The sequence below is a fragment of the Stegostoma tigrinum genome, chromosome 9 (assembly GCF_030684315.1).
Source record: "Stegostoma tigrinum isolate sSteTig4 chromosome 9, sSteTig4.hap1, whole genome shotgun sequence".
NCBI lineage: Eukaryota > Metazoa > Chordata > Chondrichthyes > Orectolobiformes > Stegostomatidae > Stegostoma > Stegostoma tigrinum.
Window position 1 is genome coordinate 20,153,854 of NC_081362.1, and position 23,026 is coordinate 20,176,879.

General features: G+C 42.2%; 1 protein-coding gene across 1 annotated transcript in view; it reads right to left on the bottom strand.

Annotated features, from left to right (window-relative positions):
- The window catches only part of ninl (ninein-like), a 133,621-nt gene that overhangs the window by 21,654 nt on the left and 88,941 nt on the right, over positions 1-23,026 (bottom strand). The window contains exons 12-19 of the mRNA XM_048536820.2: positions 21,259-21,369; positions 20,398-20,487; positions 12,395-12,551; positions 6,258-6,379; positions 5,373-5,893; positions 3,401-4,060; positions 2,091-2,195; positions 1,931-2,000 (exon numbers count right to left, since the gene is read on the bottom strand). Of these exons, the coding sequence (XP_048392777.2) occupies positions 1,931-2,000; positions 2,091-2,195; positions 3,401-4,060; positions 5,373-5,893; positions 6,258-6,379; positions 12,395-12,551; positions 20,398-20,487; positions 21,259-21,369 (1,836 nt within the window). The remainder of the gene's footprint in view (positions 1-1,930; positions 2,001-2,090; positions 2,196-3,400; positions 4,061-5,372; positions 5,894-6,257; positions 6,380-12,394; positions 12,552-20,397; positions 20,488-21,258; positions 21,370-23,026) is intronic.

A 23,026-nucleotide genomic window follows, 5' to 3' on the forward strand; every position in this document is an offset into this window, starting at 1 on the left:
TTGATGACAGAGAGGTCTTGGTATCAAGTTTTTGATGATGGACATTGAAATCTTCCACTGGTAGTAGACTGAGCCCCTTTCTAACCTCAGTGCCTTTTTGAAGTGGCATTCAACGTGGAAGAGGGTTGAACGATCAGCTGAGGGAAGCAGTAGGAATTAATGAGTAGACAATTTTCTTGCCCATGTTTGATTCCCGGAGAGGGACATGCTCAAATTCACAGCAGATAGAGTCAGGAACAACTAAAGAGATAAGGGAAAGCGTAAAAGTAAAAGAAAGGACTTACGAAAATGCAAAAAGACAGCACTGTTCCTACTAAATGGACAAGATGCAAAGACTAGCAAAGGGCCTCAATGCAGCTTATAAGAGCTACTGAAAGGGATAATGACAGGTAGGTCATGCCTGAGAAACCTTGTCGAATTTTTTGAAGAGATGACTGAGATAGTGGACTGGGGAATACCTATGGATATTGTTTATATAAACTTACAGAAGACATTTGATCAAATACTTCATAAGACACATTAACTGAAATGGAAACCCATGGAATTGAGGCAAATTAATGACTGGGAAATTGGTTCAGAAGCAGGCAACAGTGGAATTAACAGGTAGGTACTTCAAATGGTAAGATGCAACCAGAACAGCCCCATAAGGATCTGTGTTAGGGCCCCATTAATTAATATTATTTACTAATTACTGTGATAATGATATAGAAATTCATATATCCAAATTTGCAAACGATACACAAAGTGGCGTTACGAACATTGTTGATGAAAGCACAAAATTACGAAGGGATATTGATCGACTAAGTGAATGGGCAAAGCTGTGGCAGATGCAGTGCATAGTAAGTAAGTGTGAGGTTATTCATTTTGGAGTGATACAGGATAGATTATGGTACTGAAGTTAAATACAGTGGATGTCCAAAGAGACCTTGAGGTACAGGCATACAGATGAAGAGCAGGAAATAATCAAGAAAGCTAATGGAATGCACAAGTTATACTGCAGTGATATAAAAATCTGGTTAGACCCCACTTGGGAGCATTGTGAGCAGATCTGGGCACCATACCTTAGGAAGGATATATTGGGCTTGGAAGGAGTACAACATAGGTTTATAAGAATGATGCCTGGATCAAGTGGTTGTGGGGAGAGATAATACAAATTAGGCACCTTTTCTCTAGAATTTAGAAGGGTAAAGGGTAATCTGCTTGAAGTCTTCAAGATATTAATAGGAAAAGACAGGGTAGATATAACTAAATTATTTCCACTGGTTGGGGATTCTCAAAACAGGGAGCACAGTCTGAGAATTAGGGCCAGACCATTCAGAGAAATCTTAGAAAGCACTTCGAAATGCAAAGATTGGTAGATGTTTGGAACTCTCTTCAACAAATGATAGTTCCTGGATCAGCTGTTAATTTTAAATCTGATGTAGATGAAATTTTGTTAAGCAGAGTTGTTATGGGATATGGCCCAAATGCAAGTATAACGAGTTAGGCCACCCATCAGCCACTGATTTCATTAAACAGTGGGACAGACCTGATGGTCTGGATGGCAGACTCCTGTTCTTTTGTTCCTATCCCATGCCATAGGACTGCATGTGATCCAAAGGCGATGCCAAGATGGAGAATAGGAAGGGGCACAGAGGTTTTGAACATAACAAGAACTACCCAGTGGTAACAGATGAGACAGACTCACATCACTTCCTTTTAGCCGTCAAAGAGAGAATGTCAACTTACCTACTTAGCTTAGATTTAAAACCACCCACTAGTAGACAAGAGATTAGAGCTGTAACCTAATACCAGTCAAATTAATCTACCAGACTAGTCGTCTGACTCAATTAATGTCATTCTTATGCCAACAAATTACCTTGGTGAAATCAGATTTCAATCTAGCCTAAAGCAGCATTTCTAGCCAACATTGGCAAGTTCAAATCCTTACCCGTTTCTGGAGTTCTTCAAATTCTCTCTGGCTGCACTCTCTTTCGTCTTTCAGGTGTTCCACTTGTTTCCTGTACAGTACAATTTTTTTTAAAAAAAAGGAGTCCAGCAACCAAAAACACAAACATTTTGTGAAGCTTCAAATGCGCCACCTAACTTACCTTTGTTCATTAACTTCTCCTTCCAGATCCTGGAACACCTGATGAAATTTTGCCACTTTTCTTTTCAAGGAAGAGTTTTCTTCAGAGAGCATTTCAGACTCACATCTAAGGAGTACATTATTCTTGTCAAATAACAACAGCTATTTTCTAAAGAATTTCAGGAAGTGCTCCAAGTACAGAATCTGAGGTATCACTAAATATTGGCCCTGACATTGCAAGTACTTTTAAGTGCCCTAACATTGTTCATCATGATGGACACAGAATGCAAGGAACAGGAATAAGTGAAAGACACGGTGATCATATCAGACATGTAGAAGTAGTGTTTTTAGTACATTTACCACCGTCACCAAAACTGACAGAGAAGTCCCACAAGTTAAGTTCAATTTGATTATTTCACCACCATTTGGTTGATGACATAATATGTGTTAGAGGGCCATGAGGACTTTAGAAAAGCTTGGGAGATGCAAATTAGCAGTAACTTTCAAAGGGGGATTGCATAAAATACATGAAAAGGGGAAGGTATGCAGGACACAAGAAAAGAACAGGGACTGGGACCAATCAGATAGCTCTTTCAAAGAGCTGGTGTGGGTACAAATAATGTTCTGCTGTGCTATGAGATTATATTATTCCATGTTTGCTTCACTTATTTTCAATAGTTTATAAGCATTAATAAAGCCTCTTAAAAAATATCAATTTTAACCTAAGAAGACCAATTGGTAAATCTGATCAGACATTGCAAGGTGCATGAAAATAACTTGGGCTTCAAGACATTTCAATTGGAGATTAACAGATGCTTCTCACGAACGGAAGCAGCTGATGCAGCAGAACCTTCAAAACACTCAACCTCCATGCAAGGGCTCCTTCAAATTCCACAGCATATTGTCTTTGAGGTATATTTCCATCTTGGAATCTGAGCAGCTTGTTTTTTATTGGCAGAGTTTCTGATCACCGTATGAATAATCTCCTCCCCTGCTGGTCCACAGCAAGAGCAATGGAAATAAATAAATAGGTCCACAGTACAGTCAGAAAAGGTAGGAAGTGACTACCTGGAAACCTGCAAATTAGCAGTGACAAAGCGTAATGGCAGAGAAAAGGTGAAACTGGGGACACTGCAGAAATCTCATTCTTGAACAGCTGCCCGAACATGAAGAAATCAGTTTAATCATTGACATAAAGAAAGCAAGTTTTGCATGCTTGATTTTGATTAACAGGAAGGTTAACAGTCAGTTCATGCTTAAGATGCAATTCTTGTGATTAGTAGCAGTAGTAATGTGCTTATTAGCGATTCGAAGATAATTATTATGACAAACCTGTACTTCTTCTCAGTCTCAGTCTCTGCCTCTAGTTTATTTACCAACCTCTGCAGATTCTTAGTCTCATCTTGAAGCACCTGCTCCTTTCTCTCTGACTCATCCATCGCTTGACTCAGCTTTATTTCCATCTCATCTCTTTGCTGCTTTAAACCCAATATCTCCTCTTCTTTGTTCTTTAACAATGCAAAAAATTCTTCATTTGTTGAAGGTTGGACATAGATCCTTTGGTAAAGGCAAGAGTTGTCTGCAGTGAGTTTTACATCCTGTCGGGTTAGATCTTCCACATCGTTCACACTTCGTAGCTCTTTTACCTGAATCTTTAAGCTCTCGATCTCACGACTAAGACTGTGTATTTGCTCTTTGTACTTGGTTTCCATTTCTTCCCTCTCTATTGCAAATGTTTTGCAGATCTCAGCCTGTTCCTCTTGCATCTTTTCCTGCAGGTTTAGCTTTTCTTTCCTGGCCTCATTGCAAGTTGTCTGAACATGAGACTCCCACTGACTTCTCTCTTGACTCTGTTTTATTTTCAGCTCCTCAATTTTCAGCTCGTATCTTTGGATCAGCTGTGTTTTCTCAGACTGATACTTTTGTGTTAAAGCAACATGGTCAGCTTCCAAAAGTGACAGCCTCAGGTTACATTCATCTTGTGTTGCCTTCCTAAGGATATTTAAATACTTTTCATTAAACCACAGAAAACAACCTTTGAAACAATTATTTCTGTAATCTCCTGAAGGTATTGGGAAAATAAAGCATTTACAAGAACAGCAGTAATTCATTAAGCACCTTCAATGTCATATTGCCTTGGATCAGCAAGATACAGGTTCAGATTGACGATACTAACCATCCCATTCCCCAATATTCTAACAGAAATGAATAACATTCACAAAGTATAGTATTTCACAACCGTGGGACCTCCCAAAGCACATTACAGCCAGTGAAGCACTTTTGAAGAATAGTCATTGTTTTCACATAAGAAATGCAACAGCTAATTTGGACACATCAAGGTTTCCATGAACATAAATGAGGTAGTAACTAGATAATTAATCAATTGATAGTTGAAGGATAAGTACTGGGAAAGATACTAGGGAGAAGGGCCCTGCCTTTTCCATAATTAGTATTCACCTAAGAGGACAGGCAAGGTATTGGTTTAACACCTTACCCAAAGGATAGTTCCTCAAAGTACAGAGAATGATGAATTATGTGACATCAATCATTAGAAAATGTACAGACCATTTATTTTGTTAGTTCTTGAGCACAGTTGTTACTAGCAAGGCTATCATTTATTGCTAAATCCTGGGGGCGTAGTGGTGCTGGGCTTTCTTGAACTACTGTAGTTGGTATAGCTTAAAGTGCAGGGTATTTTTCTTGACTGGGGAATTTAGGTCTAAGAATCATAATTGCAGAATGAGGCAATCAGCCACTCGGGACTAAGATTAGGTGAAATTTCTTCACTTAAGATGTTGTAACTCTTTGCAATATTTAATCTCAGAGAGTTGTAGATGCATAGTCATTCAAGACAGGGATTAATAGATTTCTGGATACTAACAAATTAAAGGGTATGCGGATTGTGCAGGCAGATGTAGCTACGGTAGAAGGTAAGCCATGATCTAACTGAATAGTGGAGAAGGCTTGAAGGGCTGAGTGGCCTACCACTGCTACCATCTATTCTGTTCTTTGTTGCTCCAACTTTGCAATGGCATAGGAATTTCCAGGATTCTAACTCAGTGAAACTGAAGCAATAATGACAGATTAAATCAGGAGATTGGGAGACTTGGAACAAAGGATGAAGGTGATGACATTTCCATGCACCCACAACTTTTGTTCTTGCAGATCTTGGATAATTCAGGTTTGGGAGATGCTGACCCTCAGGTGTGAAAATGTCACCAGCTAAGCTACAACTGACACTGATCTAAATATGCACATTAATCTCCAGTTCCCATTTCGATCCAAAAATGTCCCCATAACCTACCTTAGTTGCTGCAACTCCTTCTGATGTTGGAGTTTCAATTCCTTCTCTATTTCAAGCTTCTCCTTCGACAGCCGCAGCTCTAATTCTGACCCCTCCTTGGCAAAGGCCTGCTGTTGGGCTGTCTTCTCCCATTTGAACCTCTTTTCCAGTTCCTGCATTTGTAACACCAATTTTGATTTAGACTGTGCCTCAAACATTTTAGTCAACTCTGCGTCCTTCTTAAGCTCTTCCATTTTGTACTTTTCCTCCTGTTCTTTCCTCAGGTCTTCTTGCAGGTTTAGCTTGGCTGTTTCATGTTGTCTCAGCATTTCAGCGATTGCCTCCTGCTGCTTGACTTCTGCATCTTGCTGTTGAACACGCAACTCATGCACTACACCCTGAAGCCTCTCCATCTCCTGTTCCCTGGTCACTTGCTGATCCTCCAGTTCACTGATCTCAATCTTAAAGCTTTGTTCTACGTACTTCCTCTCTTTCTCAAAATTCGTCTTCATCAGTTCAATTTCTCTCTCATAATAATTTACCTGCAAAGTAACCACAACATTATCCCACCTTTTATTGCAGCCATGTTTTTCAAAACTTGAAGAACTATTGCTAGACATTGCAGCAGCGTTAGATTAAAGCAACTAATGCACAGGAAACTCAGTTTTTCCACTAAGTGAAATATGTTTTTTCCCTCCCCAGGAAATGTCCCATTAACCCTCAGGCTTCGGTGGCATGAATAAGTTGCACATTAAATTCAAACCTTTTTCTGCATTGTCAAATGGATATATTTGATTTTCTGGAACTTGTCACGAGGCTGCCCTTTGGTCTAAAGATTCCGCATCGTTACTCTACTGGGGAAAGGTAGGAAGTGAAGAGGTGTGAAAAGACATGGAAATTTCTTGCCTTTGTTTCCAATTGGATTTTAAGGTCTTGCACTTCCTGTTGATGCTGCCTTCGAAGTTGCTCCATTGCCATCTCTGTTTGGATGCTCATGTTGTCACATTCACTTTCTAGGGAAACCTTATCTGTTCAAAAAGTAGCAATTAAGTTTAACATTTTGCAAACAAAGTACCAAAGTTCATTTCTAGAGAAATGGAACTGACCAACAGAGAAATAATGTTTGACTTATGTAGAACGTTGTCGGACTACTTAGAACTCTGTACGTAGGTCTCCATATTAGAAATAGGACACAGGTACTACTGGGTATAATGCGAAAGGGGTCTGTAAGAACAATATCTGAACAGAGAGTTTGTAACCATCAGGAAAGACCAAACAGCTTAGCATACCTTTTTGTGAAAGAAGAGATTGCTGAAGATGTGACCTGATAAATGTCTCTAAGATTATGAAAGGGTTTGATAGTGCACACATAGCAAAGATACTTCCAAATTTTTGCAGGGTGGTAGGTGATAGAATCCAAAAAACAGAGGCTGTAAATATAAGATAGACATCAACGCATTCAGAAAGGAACCAATCAGGAGAAATGTCTTTACCAGAGAGTGGTCAGAGTGTGTAACTTGCTACCATGTGGAGCGATGAGATGAACTGCACAGAAACATTGAAGGGGAAAACAAATAAATGAATAAAAGTCAAAGGATTGGAACATTTTGCTAATAGAGTTAGAGAAAGTGATGTGGGAGGAGCATAAACACCAATTGAGACCATTTGGGCTGAATGGCTTGTATCTTTGGAGAGAATTCAGAGTTAACGTTTCAGGTCAAGTGACCCTTCCACAGAACACTTCCTTCCATTCTGAGGAAGGGTCACTTGACCCAAAACGTTAACTCTACTTCCTTTTCACACAACCTGCCAGACTTGCTGAGGTTTTCCAGCAATTTCTGTTTTTGTTTCTGATTTACAGCAACTGCAGTTCTTTAGGTTTTTATTTGGCTTGTATCTTTGTTGTATGTTGTACACAAGTTATAATACTCTTAAAGGGTTGCACAGGGAACATGCAGAAATTATGCTTCCCCTGTCTGTGGGATCTAGAATTGGGTGGGGGGAACAAACTTAGAATAAAAGGCCAACCTTTTAGGACTGAAATGAGAAGGAATTTTTTTGCCCAGAAGGTGGTGAATCTTCAGAATTCTTGATAGCTTTCAAGCTACCAATAACATCAAGGCTATGGAGAGAGGACAGGAATATGGTGTTAAGGTAATTGATCAACCATAATCTAGAATGGTAGAATTGCCCAGAGGGGATGAATGGCCCACTCTTGCTGCTTTCCTCCTACTGCAAGGGTGAGGGAATTCAATTGAAAAGCTGAAATCTTTCTCAAGATCAGAGAAGGTTTAGGGAAAATTGAAAAGGGGGATACAAAAATATGCGGAGTTTTGAGATAGCCAATAAGGAGCCACTGTTTCCACTGGCAGTAACGTCTGTGACCAGATGACCCAGGTTTAAGATAAATGGAAGAAAAAAGGATGAGAATTGGATGATCTGGAATGGATTACCTAAAGTAATGGAAATGGATTCAGTCTACCTTCAAAACAGAATATGAATATAAGATATAGGGAGAGGTTATTGAGCCTTCAACCTTGCTTCACCATTCAGTGAGGCCTGAATGATCTTTGACTTCATCTCCCCCTTCCTCCACTGAACTTAACACTTTGATTCCCCGAACATCCAAATATCTGTCAACAAAGGACGACGCAGTGGCTCAGTGGTTAGCACTGCTGCCTCATAGCGCCAGGGACCCAGGTTTGATTCCACCCTCGGGTGACTGCCTGTGTGGAGTTTGCACATTCCGCCCGTGTCTGCATGGGTTTCCCCTGGGTGAACTGGTTTCCTCCCACAATCCAAAGATGTGCAGGTTAGGTGAATTTGCCGTGCTAAATTGACCACAGTGTCCAGGGATATGCAGGCTAGGTGGATTAGTCATGGGAAATGTTGGTTATAGAGACAGGGTAGCAAGATGACTCTGGGTGGAATGCTCTTTGGAAGGTTGGTGTGGAATTGATGGACCAAATGGCCTGCTTCTATGCTTGTAGGATTTCAACGGCTCTATAGGTGAAACATACTCGACTGCAAAATCTTCTTATTCAATGGGCTGGAGAACATCAGTGATACACAACCCTTCAAAGTGAAGAAATTTCCCTTCATCTCAGTCTGATGTTCGTTTGGGGGTAGGTATCACTCAAGGCATATCTACAACTACAATAACCTGCATTTATAGAGTGCCATAATATTCCAATGAGCATTACAGCAAATGAATTGCACAATTTGCCATCACTGTTGAAATGTAGGAAACTCACCCACTTTTCATGAAAATAGTATTGTAGTAAAAAAGGGCTCACGTAAATCACATGACTGATATCAGTAAAAGCAGACATCAGTCTATAATGAACATGTAAAGAGAGGTCTTAGCCACTACGTTGGTAAGCTGTATGTGATAAACTATGTACAGATGTAAGTAAAGGAGTGTTATAATTCAAAAGGAATTAGAAAAAACTCATTTAGAGAAAAACAGTAAACAGCCTCAGGGACAGTGTATGTATTCACACTGTACTCCAGGTTGTATCTCAATGTGCAGGTAACAATATTGATTAAAAGCAAAAATAAAGGAAATACCACATGATTTTTATACATTCACTTCAATATAGCAGCAGAGTGCTGCTCCCATGCTGGCTCTGCTGTCTTCTCTTTCCTTGCATGCTTTTTTTCAAACTCTTAACATTTTAAACTTACTTGGCGGGCAATGGAGGAGGTGACTCCTGGACCAGAGGCCATCATGGGGAATTGAGTACCGGAGGTGAGGCCCAGGCTGAAGGCCGGTACGAGGAGGTGAGTCCCGGAGGTGAGTCAAGGACGGTACGAGGAGGTGAGTCCCGGAGGTGAGTCCCAGACTGAAGGCCGGTACGCGGAGGTGAGTCCCGGAGGTGAGGCCCAGACTGAAGGCCACTACGAGGAGGTGAGTCCCGGAGGTGTGGCCCAGACTGAAGGCCGGTACGAGGAGGTGAGTCCTGGAGGTGAGGCCCAGACTGAAGCCGGTACGAGGAGGTGAGTCCCGGAGGTGAGGCCCAGACTGAAGGCCGGTACGAGGAGGTGAGTCCCGGAGGTGAGTCAAGGCCGGTACGAGGAGGTGAGTCCCAGAGGTGAGTCCCAGACTGAAGGCCGGTACGAGGAGGTGAGTCCCGGAGGTGAGTCCCAGACAGAAGGCTGGTACGAGGAGGTGAGTCCCGGAGGTGAGTCCCAGACTGAAGGCCGGTACGAGGAGGTGAGTCCCGGAGGTGAGTCCCAGACTGAAGGCCGGTACGAGGAGGTGAGTCCCGGAGGTGAGGCCCAGACTGAAGGCCGGTACGAGGAGGTGAGTCCCGGAGGTGAGGCCCAGACTGAAGGCCGGTACGAGGAGGTGAGTCCCAGAGGTGAGTCAAGGCCGGTACGAGGAGGTGAGTCCCGGAGGTGAGGCCCAGGCTGAAGGCCGGTACGAGGAGGTGAGTCCCGGAGGTGAGGCCCAGACTGAAGGCCGGTACGAGGAGGTGAGTCCCGGAGGTGAGGCCCAGGTTGAAGGCCGGTACGAGGAGGTGAGTCCCGGAGGTGAGGCCCAGACTGAAGGCCGGTACGAGGAGGTGAGTCCCGGAGGTGAGTCCCAGACTGAAGGCCGGTACGAGGAGGTGAGTCCCGGAGGTGAGGCCCAGACTGAAGGCCGGTACGAGGAGGTGAGTCCCGGAGGTGAGTCCCAGACTGAAGGCCCGGTACGAGGAGGTGAGTCCTGGAGGTGAGTCCCAGGCCAGAGAACGGTGCACGAGGTGAGTCCCAGACTGAAGACCAGTACAAGGAGGTGAATCCCAGAGTGGGGCTGTAGCAGGGAGGAAAGGCCTTGCGTTTTCAAACCCGACAAAGACTGGTGACTTGACGCTGTGCGTTCCAGAGGCTCGTGTGCCAGCACAGACTTGGGTGAAAGGACCTCAAATCAAGTAACTTTTTCCTTTATATTCTTATTTTGAACTTGTACTTATTATTCTTCCAATTTTAAACCAAATACTTATGTATCTTTACCTAGGTATCTTGTACCTAAGATGGTGCCATAAGTGGTGACATTGCTAACCAGTGCATGCGACAGTAATGCTAATTCAATTCAGAGAGAAGGCAACCATGTGATCAGTTTAACATCTCCTCCAAACATTTCCAACAGCGCAGCACTCTACCGGAGTACGAGTTTAAATATTGTGCTCAAGTTTCTGGAGTGACGCTTTAACCCTCTGATTCAGAGATGACAGCTTTACCACTGAGCCAAAGATGACATAATTTTAATAACCCAAGCAGTGGAAAATCAGTGGTCACATAGAAATGGTGGTTAAATGGAGTGGGGCGGCGGGGGGAACAACAAAAGCCTGGTGATCAGCAGGCCAAAAGAGGAAAACCATCTTCTTCAGGCTCCTGATCTCATACATGGTTCAAGCCGCCAAGCATTGTGAGTGAGGATGAATTCTGTCACAATGCCTCCACCCCGTGGTCAAATAGGTTTCCTGCACTTACAGGCCGGGCAAGCAATTGACTGGTCGCCTATGGTGAGATATCAAAGGAACAATGGCACTTAATAATGGCATTTGCTGCCACCTTCAGGAGAAGGAGAGAAAATTAGAAGGAGCAAGTGAGCTGGCAAGGAGGGAACAGAGCAAGTGAAGCGGAAGTGGGGTAGTAAGCATTCAAGGACAGTGAACAAACAATAAGGTCAACAATACTGTGCCCTCGGATGATGTGGGTGCCAACTTCCTGCTCCAGTGACATCAGTGGCGGAGACTTCCTGTTCTACTGCAGAGATATGGGCATGAAGAAATTGTCACATTTATCACTCTTCCGAACAGTAACTTCTTTTGAATTTGCATTTTGCAACATGCTTTTGCAGAGAATTCAGCCAATAACAAAAATCTTTAAAAAACTCTCTTTGCAAAATATTTATAAAAGTTTACCAAAATTCTTTCATTCTATATACTGACAGTCATACCTCAATGGCAGCACTCTTGCCTCAAGTGAGAAGATTATGGGTTAAAGTTCCAACTCAGTGCACAGTCTAAACTGATATTCCAGCACAGATACAAGGGGGGTTGCTCTATCAGAGGTGCCTTCTTTCTGATAGGAAGTTAAACTGAGGCCTTGTCTACCTTGTCTGGTAAATTCACAAACAAGGAAGGTTACTGTGTTGCTGTACAGGAGGAGGCCATGCAGCCTATTATGTTAGCACTTCATCTCTACAACAGTAATCCAGGTAGCCCTACTTCATGGTTTCATAGAAAAGAGACAGAAGATGTTTTCTCTTCAGGTAATTATCCAGTCCCGTCTTGAAGGCCACAACTAATTTGCCTCCACCATATTCTCGGGCAGTAGTAGCTCAGTTGGCCGGATGGCTGGTTTGCAATGCAGAGTGACATCAAAAGCATGGATGCAGCTGAGCTTACCATGAAGGTCATGCCTTCACACCTTCATCCTTCTCCTGAAGTGTAGTGACCCTCAGGTTAAACCAGTTGTTGCCCTCTGATAAGTCCAGCCCTATGGCGCTCTGGGATTGTGGTGATATTTTATTTATCCTCAGGCAGTACATTCCAGATCTAAACCACTCACTCTATGAAAACCCTTTTCCTCCATACCACCTTAAAGCTGTGTCTTCTAGACATTCTTGACCCTTCTACCACTGACATTAAAAGTGCACAAGAACCATTTCAAAGGAGAGCCTTTATTGCTCTGGCCAATAATTATCTCTTAACAAACCAGAATGATTGGACAGAGCAGATAGGAAAACAAAGGCTCACATTTGTTCGCCTTCCTACATTTAAACAGCAACTTCAATTTGTTGGCTACAAAACATTTTAGGACATCCTGAGGTTGTGCAAGTTATTTCTTTACATTTCTTCCTTTCCAATAATTATCCCTTAAGTAGCACAGTCAAGAAAGCACTACTTACCTTCCAAAGCCATTCTCAACCTGAATATTGACTCACAATTGAACACCCTATTCTTCTGCCTGCTGATGGTAAGCCACAATACATGGGAAAGGTGGGAGGAGATAGAGGGTGAGGGGGCTACAGCCAACCTGCAATCACTTACCAGAAGCAGGCTGGCACCTGGTGACCCAGCCATCAGTGCTTATACAAATGGTCTTCTTGTCCCTCTTATTACCCGCAGTGCTACATTTCCTGTGGTGCAGCTGTGATTGGAGCAGCTCCACTTCAGACCGAAGCTCATCATTTTGGTCACGTAACTCCTGTGGGAATGAACAAAAATTCTTAGACTAAAGAAAAGTAAAAGTGTATATATATGACTCCAGAATGGAGATGACTGGGTAATTCCTGTAAGTGACTGCGTTCAATTTTCACAAGCACTTTGTACGACATAACTATTCTCCAATCTGCATTTTTCTCAACCAATAATTCTGTTACACACTATTTGCCAAATTGTGGTCCTAAATCCAGTAAATATCAAATTGTACTCCATCTCCAAATTATTGGCCAGCATGTTTGTGTCAATATTCACTACTGCTCAGGTGAGGGGCAAGTGGTTGCCAAGAAATAAGTGTTCTTTCTTTCACATAAAGTGCCCGCAAAACCTCTTCAATGTTCATAAAACACACGATTAATTTGGACGTAAACTGCATACGTGACTTAAAAGGAGGCAAAATTATCAGCAAATGTGAGCTACAGGGAAGGCCAGAATAAACCACATAGCCAATGTAAGGGAACTTCATCAGTGACATTGAGTCAGAGTGAGCAGTGGGAATTTAGATCAAAATGAGAGAAATGCTTTAATTAAGTTTTACACCAAGAACTAAAGTCTCCAGAGAGTGACGGGTGAGTAGAAGAGGAAATAAGACGCAGGTCAAGAAGTCTCCCTGTACTTGGACCAAGGGCAATGTAACGTCACAAGTATAGGGAATGTATCTGATTGGCAAGTAGATTCTGTTAGTATTTTAAAGTGAAAGTTGGGTATTAATTTAAATGTTTTGATGTCTCACACAAACTCTTCTGCAGAAAGACTGCACAAGCTTTAGTTCCAAGCTTCAGGAGGCAAAGCACTACATGTATAACGCAGTTAGAGGGACAGTCACACTGCAGGTTATAATGTATAGGCAAGGTCAAAAATCACATGACACTGGGTTATAGTCCAAGAGGTTTGTTTGAAAACACTAGCTTTCGTAACTCTGCTCTTTCCTCAGGTATAGTGTGGAAGAGGAGGTATACCAACACAGAATTTATAAGCAGAAAGGTAACAACCCTCAAACTGGCTTGCTGACCACCTCCTGTTGAGTCTTTAATCAGTTAGAGAGGAGACACAGGTTTCTATTGATTAAAATGCAAATCCCAGAATTTCTTTCAAGTTATTGCCCCAAGATAATTAAAGATTTTATCAGTGTATACAAGAGGGGATATCTAAGGTCAGACAGTACTTTTTAGGTGTGACGCCTTGTTTAGAATCTTGTCCACCCCAGTCCAACACATGATGTATAGGCAGACAGCCAATGATAACAAAAACACAGGTACATAGTGTAGCAGTACCCTCAGTCTATCATGCTTGGTAACCAACATACCATTTTGGAAACTGGTAAGGGCAATGCTTCCTCAGGGGAGTACAGACAAAGCCAAGCCCATGACCCCACACGCAACTCAGTTGTATTGGGGAGGAAGAAGAGGAATGGAGGAGCAATAGTTATGGGGATTCCGCAGTAAGGGGGTCAGACAGTCATTTCCTTACATGAAACATGGATTCAAGATGGTGTGTTGTCTCTCTGGTGGCAGAGACAATGATGTCAGATAGCAGCTGCAGGACGTCCCTCTGGGAAGGGGTTTCGGCCAGAGTCATGGTCCACATCGGTATCAATGACATGGGAAGGAACAGGGCTGAGGCTCTGAAGCCAGATTTCAGAGAGATAGTAAGAAAATTAAAAAGAAGGAACTCAAGTAATCTCAGGACTAATCTCAGCGCCATTTGAGCATAAGAACAAGAGGACTGATCAATTGAACTTGTGGCTGGAGAACTGGTACAGTAGGAAGAGAGGAACTGGAATTGGTTTTGGGGCAGGTGAGACAGTATGAGCTGAGCAGGTTACATTTAATGGAACTGGGACTGGTATTCCCACAGGGATGTTTGCCAGACCCATTGGGGTGGGTTAAGTTATCTTGTTAGGAGATGGCAACATGAGGGGCAACCCAAATTGGAAGGAGGTAAAATTGGCAAGAAGAAGGAGGTTGAAAAGATGATGCTTGGGAAACTAGAAGACAAGGGAAACAAAGCTAAGCATGAATATACTTTGAAAATGGAATAATGTCAAAAAGATAAAGTTAAGGGGACTCCACTTGAACGCACTTAGCATTCACAACAAGGTGAATGATCTAAAGGCACAAACAGAGATACACCAGTACAATCTAATTGCCATTACAGAAATACAGCTGGGTGGTGATCAGAAGTTTTCCTTATCCCTAAGTTAATGAAGGCTAGCATGAAAATGCAGTAGGCTATTTGGAAAGCAAATTGAATGTTAGCCTTTATGTCAAAAGGGTTTGAGTACAGGAGTAGTGAAGTCTTGTTTCAATTCTATAGGAGCTTGGTTAGACTGCACCTGGAGTTGTATGTGCAGGTTTGGTCTCCTTAATGCAGCAAAAATGTTATTGTCACACAGGGAGTGCAAACAAAGGTTCAAACTTGTTCCCAGGATGGTGTAACTGTCCTATAAAGAAAGATTGGGCAATCTGAGCAGTATTCTCCAGAATATCAAATAACGAAAGATGATCTCTCTGAAACTCAAGAAATACTTTAGGAGATATCCAGGGTAAATGCAGGTAAGATGTTTCCCCTGGTTGGGGAATCTACAGCCACAGGCACAGTTTAAAAAGAAAGCCACTTATGTTTGAGATGAAGAGTGTTTTTTTTTATTCAGATGGCTCTTAAGCCTTTGGAATTCTCTACCATGCAGGATCATGGAAGCTCAGACTTCTAGTATGTTTAAGGTAGAGATTGATAAATTTATGTTTACCAGTGGCATACGGGGTTAATGGAGATGGGTTGAGAAAAAGGCATTGAAGTGTTTAATCAGCCACAGTGAATGACTGATGCTTGATGGACTGAATGGCGTACTCCTGTGCTTATGTTCATGCAACAATAGAAACAAGAACAATCGACATTTGTTTTGAAGACATCCATAAAACTCTCCATTCATAGAAGTGCTAATCACTAGCTTGAGTTCAAATTGTGATAAGATTTTCAAACACAATTTTTCTAGAAGTGCCTTTGAAGTGCCTCCACTGTTGTAATGTCAGGAACACAGCAGCCAAACTCTCACACACAGCAATGTGATAAATATTGGCCAAGAGCTTATTTAATAACTAATATGAGATGAGCAGTTCCTCCAATTAAATTTTGTGAAGACTGCAGTCATTGCTTTTGGTCCCCGTTCCAAACGCTGTTCCCTAGTTACCAACTCCAGCCTTCTTCTGGCAATAATCTGTCATTAAGTCAATCTGTTCACCAACATGAGTCACTCTTGATATTGAAATGAGCTTTTGACCGTGAACTTGTGCCATCGCCAAGACCACCTATTTCCATCTCTGTAACATCACCTGACGTCAACCCTGCTTCAGTACATTTGTTGCTAAAACTCTCATTCTAAACATTGCTAACTCTCGACTATTCCAACACATCCCTGGCTGATCTCCCACCATAAACTTGAGGTCATCCAAATCTCTACTGACCATTTCTTCCTTCACAAAAGAAGCATTCTTTGCCAACCTGTGACATTTCTCAGTAAAGCAACAACTTAATAAAAAAATTCTGAACCTGTTTTCAAACACCTCTCCTTTTCTCCTCCTCCCCACCCCAACAAGCAGAGAAATCTAGGGGTTCAAGTACTTAATTCTTTGAAATTTGTGTCATAGGTAGACAGGTTGGTTAAGGTGGCGTTTAGCACACTTGCTTTCATTGCTCATATCTTTGCATTTAGGAGTTAGAACGTCATGTTAAGGCCGTACAGGACATTGGTGAGGCATCTCCTGGAGTATTGTGTGCAGTACTGATCACCCTGCTATAGGAAGGATATTAAACTGGAGAGGGTTCAGAAAAGATGTTGTCAGGAATGGAGGATTTGAATTTTAAAAAATAGACTAGATATATTGGGACTTATTTCCACCGGAATGTAGAACCTTATAGAGGTTTATAAAATCATGACGGGCATAGATGAAGTGAATAGCAAGTGTCTATTCCCTAGGGTGGAGAGTTCAAACTAGGGGGCATATTTTTAAGGTCAGAGGAGAAAGTTTTAAAAATGACATAAGGGGCAACGTTTTAAATAGAGAGTGGTTCATGTGTGGAATGAACCGCCAAAGGAAATAACGGATGCACATACATTTAAAAGACATTTGGGTAAGTATATGATTAGGATATGTTTAGAGGAATATGGGCCAAATGAGGCAAATCGGATCAATTTTGTTTGGGAATATGGTCAGAGTGGACTAGTGGGACCAAAGGGTTTCCATGCTGTGAGACTGTATGAGGTAGCCACACTCCTTGAAATTGTCCTCTGTGCATTCCCAATTTTAGTTGTTCCACCATCAGTGGCTGTGCCTTCATCCAAAACCCCAAGCTCTAGAATATCCCCTTGCTCCTTTGTGCCTCACCACCTCATTTACCCCTTTAAGACATTCCTTACAATCCTTTCCTTTAACCAAACTTGTTCATCTGATCTAAGAGCTCCTTATGTGGGTCAGTGTCATACATTGTTTTATAATTCTCCTGTTAAGTCCCTTGCTATGTTTCATTAGGTCAATGGTGCCATAAAAGTATAATTTGTTATTACCAATACCAGGGAAAAACTCTGGTGAGTCTGTTATTGAGCATTCCAGTTGACAGGTAGAGTTGTGTATCACCAGCTGACTTAAGAAAACTGACCCAATGATTACGAATGATGTTGCCAAGTGTCAGGATGTAGAAGGGAGCTCTGGACATCTGTGAAGTTTGTGTGTAGGGGTTAGAGGACAAAAGTTAGACAGAAGCAGGATAAAGCTTTCCCAAAAATGTCACCACAGAAGACAGCTGATATTAAACGTCACAAAAGGTAGAGGAAATGAGGAGGAGGGGGTGACACCAAGCTATGAGCACAGACAATGAAATTTTGATGTCTAGGCTGGACAAAAGAAAATGGAGATGAAGTCAATTACGTAACAATTTATAGCATAAGAGCAGGTCGTTTAACACAAGTTCTGTGGCAGAGATAGTAGGAAATGCAGATGCTGGAGAATCTGAGATAACAAAGTGTAGAGCTGGATGAACACAGCAGGCCAAGCAGCATCAGAGGAGCAGGAAAGTTGATGTTTCAGGCCGAGTCCGTTCTTCAGAAATGGGGGAGGGGAAAGGGGTTCTGAAATAAATAGGGAGAGAGGAGGAGGTGGATAGAAGATGGATAGAGGAGAAGATAGGTGGAGAGGAGACAGACAGGTCAAAGAGGCAAGGATGGAGCCAGTAAAGGTGAGTGTAGGAGGGGAGTTAGGGAGGAGATAGGTCAGTCCGGGGAGGACGGACAGGTCAAGGGGGTGGGATGAGGCTAGTAGGTAGGAGATGGGGGTGGGACTTGAGGTGGGAGGAGAGGATAGGTGGGAGGAAGGACAGGTTATGGAGGATTGGACAAGCTGGGCTGTGTTTGGGATGCAGTGGGGGGAGGGGAGATTTTGACACTTGTGAAGTCCACATTGATACCATTGGGCTGCAGGGTTCCCAAGCAAAATATGAGGTGCTGTTCCTGCAACCTTCGGGTGGCATCATTGTGGCACTGCAGGAGGCCCATGATGGACATGTCATCTAAAGAATGGGAGGGGGAGCTGAAATGGTTCACGACTGGGAGGTGCAGTTGTTTAGTGCGAACTGAGCGTAGGTGTTCTGCAAAGCGGTCCCCAAGCTTCTGCTTGGTTTCCCTGATGTAGAGGAGGCAACCAGGGGAACAGTATCCGCTGGTATCAGGCCAAGAAGGAGTAATTGTAAGAGAAGAAATTGGATCAGAAGGGATTGAGGCTATAGGAATGTTCTGAGTAGCTGGGGACGATGGCAGAGATGTTGAGTGAAATAGCTTAATGGCTAGCAGTGTTGGTGGGGGAGCGGAGAAGCAGGAGAAGATTTCTGGAGAAAATTGGTCTAGTTAATGGCTGTATCAGCAGCTTCAAGAATACATTAATGGTTATTTTTCTAGAATGAATATTTACCAAATTAAGACTAATTCTATAAAAGCTCCAAGTTCCAACACGCAGTGCGTAAGGACAACAGACTTTAAAGAAAGGAGAAGGAATAAGTAGTGTAAATGGGCATATCTCTCTACAATTAACAGGGCAGACTTAAGATCTACCAATGCCAATTCACAATAATTAAATATTAAAACCTGAGACTGTACAAGTGGCATCTAAACAAAACTAATGAGGATTCTTAAATTCATATTTGGAAGAACTGTAGCTTATACTAGGACCAATATGAGTATAATAACAAAATAGTTGCTATCTTGTCTTCCTATGGCATCCTTTTCCAACAACTGAAAGATACTACAATATACTGGTAAATTCCCTTGCTTTTGTAAAATGGATGCCAGTGACTAATGTCTGCTCTAAAACCCATTGTAGTGGTTGTAATGAAGTGAACCAAGAAGTCCTCCTAGAATGAGTTCCCTGATTAGGACTGTTAACCTGGTCCAATCAGAGAACCCTGGCTCATGGATAAGAACAGGACTGTCAGACATCCTGTTCAATCTGAGGGCTGACTCTGAGGGAGCTCGATCTGTGTAAGGATCTCCATATGTAAATAAAGGGTGGCTGGTGAACCAGCATCTGTGGAGTTATTTCACTTGTTACTGTGCAATTGGAAACAGATGAAGGGCTGCTGAAATGTATTGTTGATGTGTCAAATTGGAAAGTCAAAAAAATTTGAGCATTGACCTGCTTAGTTTCAAATCAAGACTGAGGTGAAGATGATCACTTTAAATGGATATGGGTTTATTAGGCTACTCTCTGACATAGAACATAGAACATTACAGCACAGTACAGGCCCTTCGGCCCTCGATGTTGTGCCAACCTGTCATACCGATCTCAAGCCCATCTAACCTACACTATTCCATGTACGTCCATATGCTTATCCAATGACGACTTAAATGTACCTGAAGTTGGCGAATCTACTACCGTTGCAGGCAAAGCGTTTCATTCCCTTACTACTCTGAGTAAAGAAGCTACCTCTGACATCTGTCCTATATCTTTCACCCCTCAATTTAAAGCTATGCCCCCTCGTGCTTGTCATCACCATCCTAGGAAAAAGGCTCTCCCTATCCACCCTATCTAACCCTCTGATTATTTTATATGTTTCAATTAAGTCACCTCTCAATTTTTACATGGGGTACTAGAAATGGGGAAGGATTAGGAACAATGAACAAAACAAGTTCAAGAATATACTTTAGTATGTTAAGTTTGATTTGTTCTTTTAAAAATACAGAAAACACGTCATTCATTTAAAAAAAATTAATTTGAGGAATGTTCACCTTCACTCTCTAGTAATTCCAAAAGGAAGGCATTAGAATAAAGAGAGAGACAGTGGTCAAAGTGAATACAGCTACTGTCTACTTTTATAAAGAGACATTACATTTGTGTTGGAATTTATATGAAGTACAATTTAATCCTTTCCCTCGTCCAGACAAAAAGAGGGGTTTAAGAATGAAATCAACAATAATTACTTTCTACTAACAACAGTATTGTGGCTCAACTAGATCAGTAATACTTTTCATGCTCACTTGACTGAAGGATTTACTTAAAACTAAAACTAGAAGCAGGATTATTAATTTTTACAAATGACAATAAAAAACACATGAAAATACTGAAGCAAATCAAATTTCATCTTCACTTCCAGTTTCCTCCCCATATTTGCTGGGGACCTTTTACAGACACCAACAGTCTTTCATTGCTGTTAAAGTGGAACCCTAGCCTGATCCAGTCCCTATCCAGATTTTCTCTGTCATCACTGGGTAGTAAATTGAAGTCAGAGCCAGCTCAAGAGTCCTTCCAATGTAACGTATTTAAAAGACGTTTTGGACCAATACCAACCCTGCACTGCTGTTCATATTCCATTATAATCTCCGTGAACCTCTGCTCATGGCCAATGATCTCCACATTCAGATGATCCCATGCTCCAAACTGAAATACAGATAAGGGACAAAGGACAACAGCACAAATTAAGACAAAAGGAAAGGATATTTAGTTCTCTGTAGCTGTGGGGTGGGAGTGGGAGGAACTCGGTGTATGTGAGGGAGAGAAGAATATAGTGTACCTCACGAGACTCAAAGCATAATTGATAGACCATCATTTTCATATAACTCTGAACTGCTGTGCATTCTAAACCTTTAAACATTTTATCTCACCAATTGTTTTTGCCTATTTTACCATCAATTCTCAACATGGAAGTGTAGCATTCTATAGGTCGTGGTACCGTAGACACAAGGGTGTACAGGAGTAATGATGGCAAGTACTGACTGTTACAGTATTATGAGCAAATAATTTGGTCCATTATTCAACATATCCTCCCTTTTTGATTGGATTTCTCCTTCCCACCCCCTACTTTGGCTCCCTCCACCATCCCTTTGACCCAATTTCCTGCACCCACTTTTCCTGCTCCTTCTTGTTTCAATCACATCTCCTTTAAGCTACTTACTTACCTTTCCCATTATTTCCATTAGAGCACTCTCCCACCCAATTGAGGCTCTACCTCCTACTCTACTTGACCTGAAAAGTGATGCTGTTCACCCCGCACCGTGCAATGGCCCGTGTTCTGCAACATATAAAGGCAATATCACTGCGAATCATTCCATATTTCTCAAAAACCTAGTTTCCTGGATGCATTTTGCCCACGTTTAACGTAAACAATCCTGTGAAGAAAAGTCAAGCCAAACATATTGTTGTGAAACTTGCTTTTTCCTTTAGCACGTAGTCAAGGTCCTTCTGTAATTTGGAAATCAATTTCTCGGATGCAGTCAATTTTTCCACTGTTTCTACCAGTTCCTTCTGTAATCGACTATTCTCCTGTTGAAAACAGAATATATTATTGAGTAACTATTAATTAGATATACATTAGAGATTGGGGGCTAACGTGGTGCCATTATTTAAGAAAGACCATAAGGAAAAACCGGGGAACTATAGACCGGTGAGCCTGATATCAGTGGTGGGTAAGTTGCTGGAGGAAATTCTGAGGGACAGGATTTACATGTGTTTGGAAAGGCAGACTGACTTGACATGGTCAACACGGCTTTGCGTGTAGGAAATCATGTCTCACTAACTTGATTGAGTTTTTTGAAGAGGTGACCAACAAGGTTGATGAAGGCAGAGCGGTAGGCATTGTCCAGATGGACTACAATAAAGTGTTCCACAATGTTCTGCATGGTACATTAGTTAGTAGGGTTAGATTACATGGAATCCAGGGGGATCTAGCAAATTGAGTACAAATTGAAGGTAGGAGACAAAGGGTGGTGGTGAACGGTTGCTTTTCAGACAGGAGGCCTGTGACCAGCAGTATGTCACAAGGTTCGGCACTGGCCCATTGCTGTTCATCACTTACATAAATGATTTGGATGTGAATATAGAAAGTATGGTTGGTAAGTTTGCAGATGAAACCAAAATTGGTGGTGTAGTGAACAGTGAAGAAGATTATCTCTGTACAATGGAATCTAGATCCGAGGGGCCAATGGTCCAAGGAGTGATAGATGTGATATTTGTGATAATGTGATTTGTTGCATTTTGGTAAGACCAACCAGGGCATGACCTATACAGTCAATAGCAGGACCCTGGAGAGTGTTGCCGAACAAAGAGACCTAGGGGTGCAGGCGCAAAGTTCCTTGAAAGTGAGGTCACAGATAAACAGGATGGTAAAGAAACCATTTGGCATGCTGGCCTTTATTGGTTAGAACATTGAGTATAGGAGTTGAAACATCATGTTGAGGGTGTACCGGACATGGGTGAGGCAACTTTTATAATACTGCATACAATTCTAGTCATGCTTCTGTAGGAAGGGTATTGTTAAACTTGAGAGAATGCCAAACAGATTTATAAGGACGTTGCTGGGGTTGGAGGATTTGAGCTACAGGGAGAGACTGAATAGGCTGGGGCTGTTTTCCCCGGAGTGTCAGAGACTGAGGGATGACCTTATAGAAGTTTATAAAATCATGAAGGGTGAATAGACAAGGTTAATTTTTCCTGGGGGGCAGGGGGAGTCCAAAACACCCTCCCCCCCATCTATATCAACAGATAGACAAGGTTAATTTTTCCTGGTGGGGGGGTTCAAAACACCCTCCCCCCAATCTATATCAACAGAACTGAGGTTGAGAAGGTGAAAAGCATCAAGTTCCTCGGAGTGTCGACAACTGACAACCTGTCCTAGACTTGCCACATTGGCACAACAGTCAAGAAGGCAAAACAATGCCTCTTCGTCCTCAGGTGGCTCAGGAAATTTGGCACGTCCATAAGGTCCCTCACTAACTTCTGTACACCATAGAAAACATACTGCCTGGGTGCACAACGGCTCGGGATGGCAACTGCTCTGCCCAGAACTGTAGGAAACTACAGAAGGTGATGTGCACAGCTCAAACCATCAGGGAAGTCCAACAATGGACTCCATTTACATGGCTTGCTGCTGTAGAAAGGCTGCCAACATCATCAAAGACCTACTATACCCCAGTAATGATCT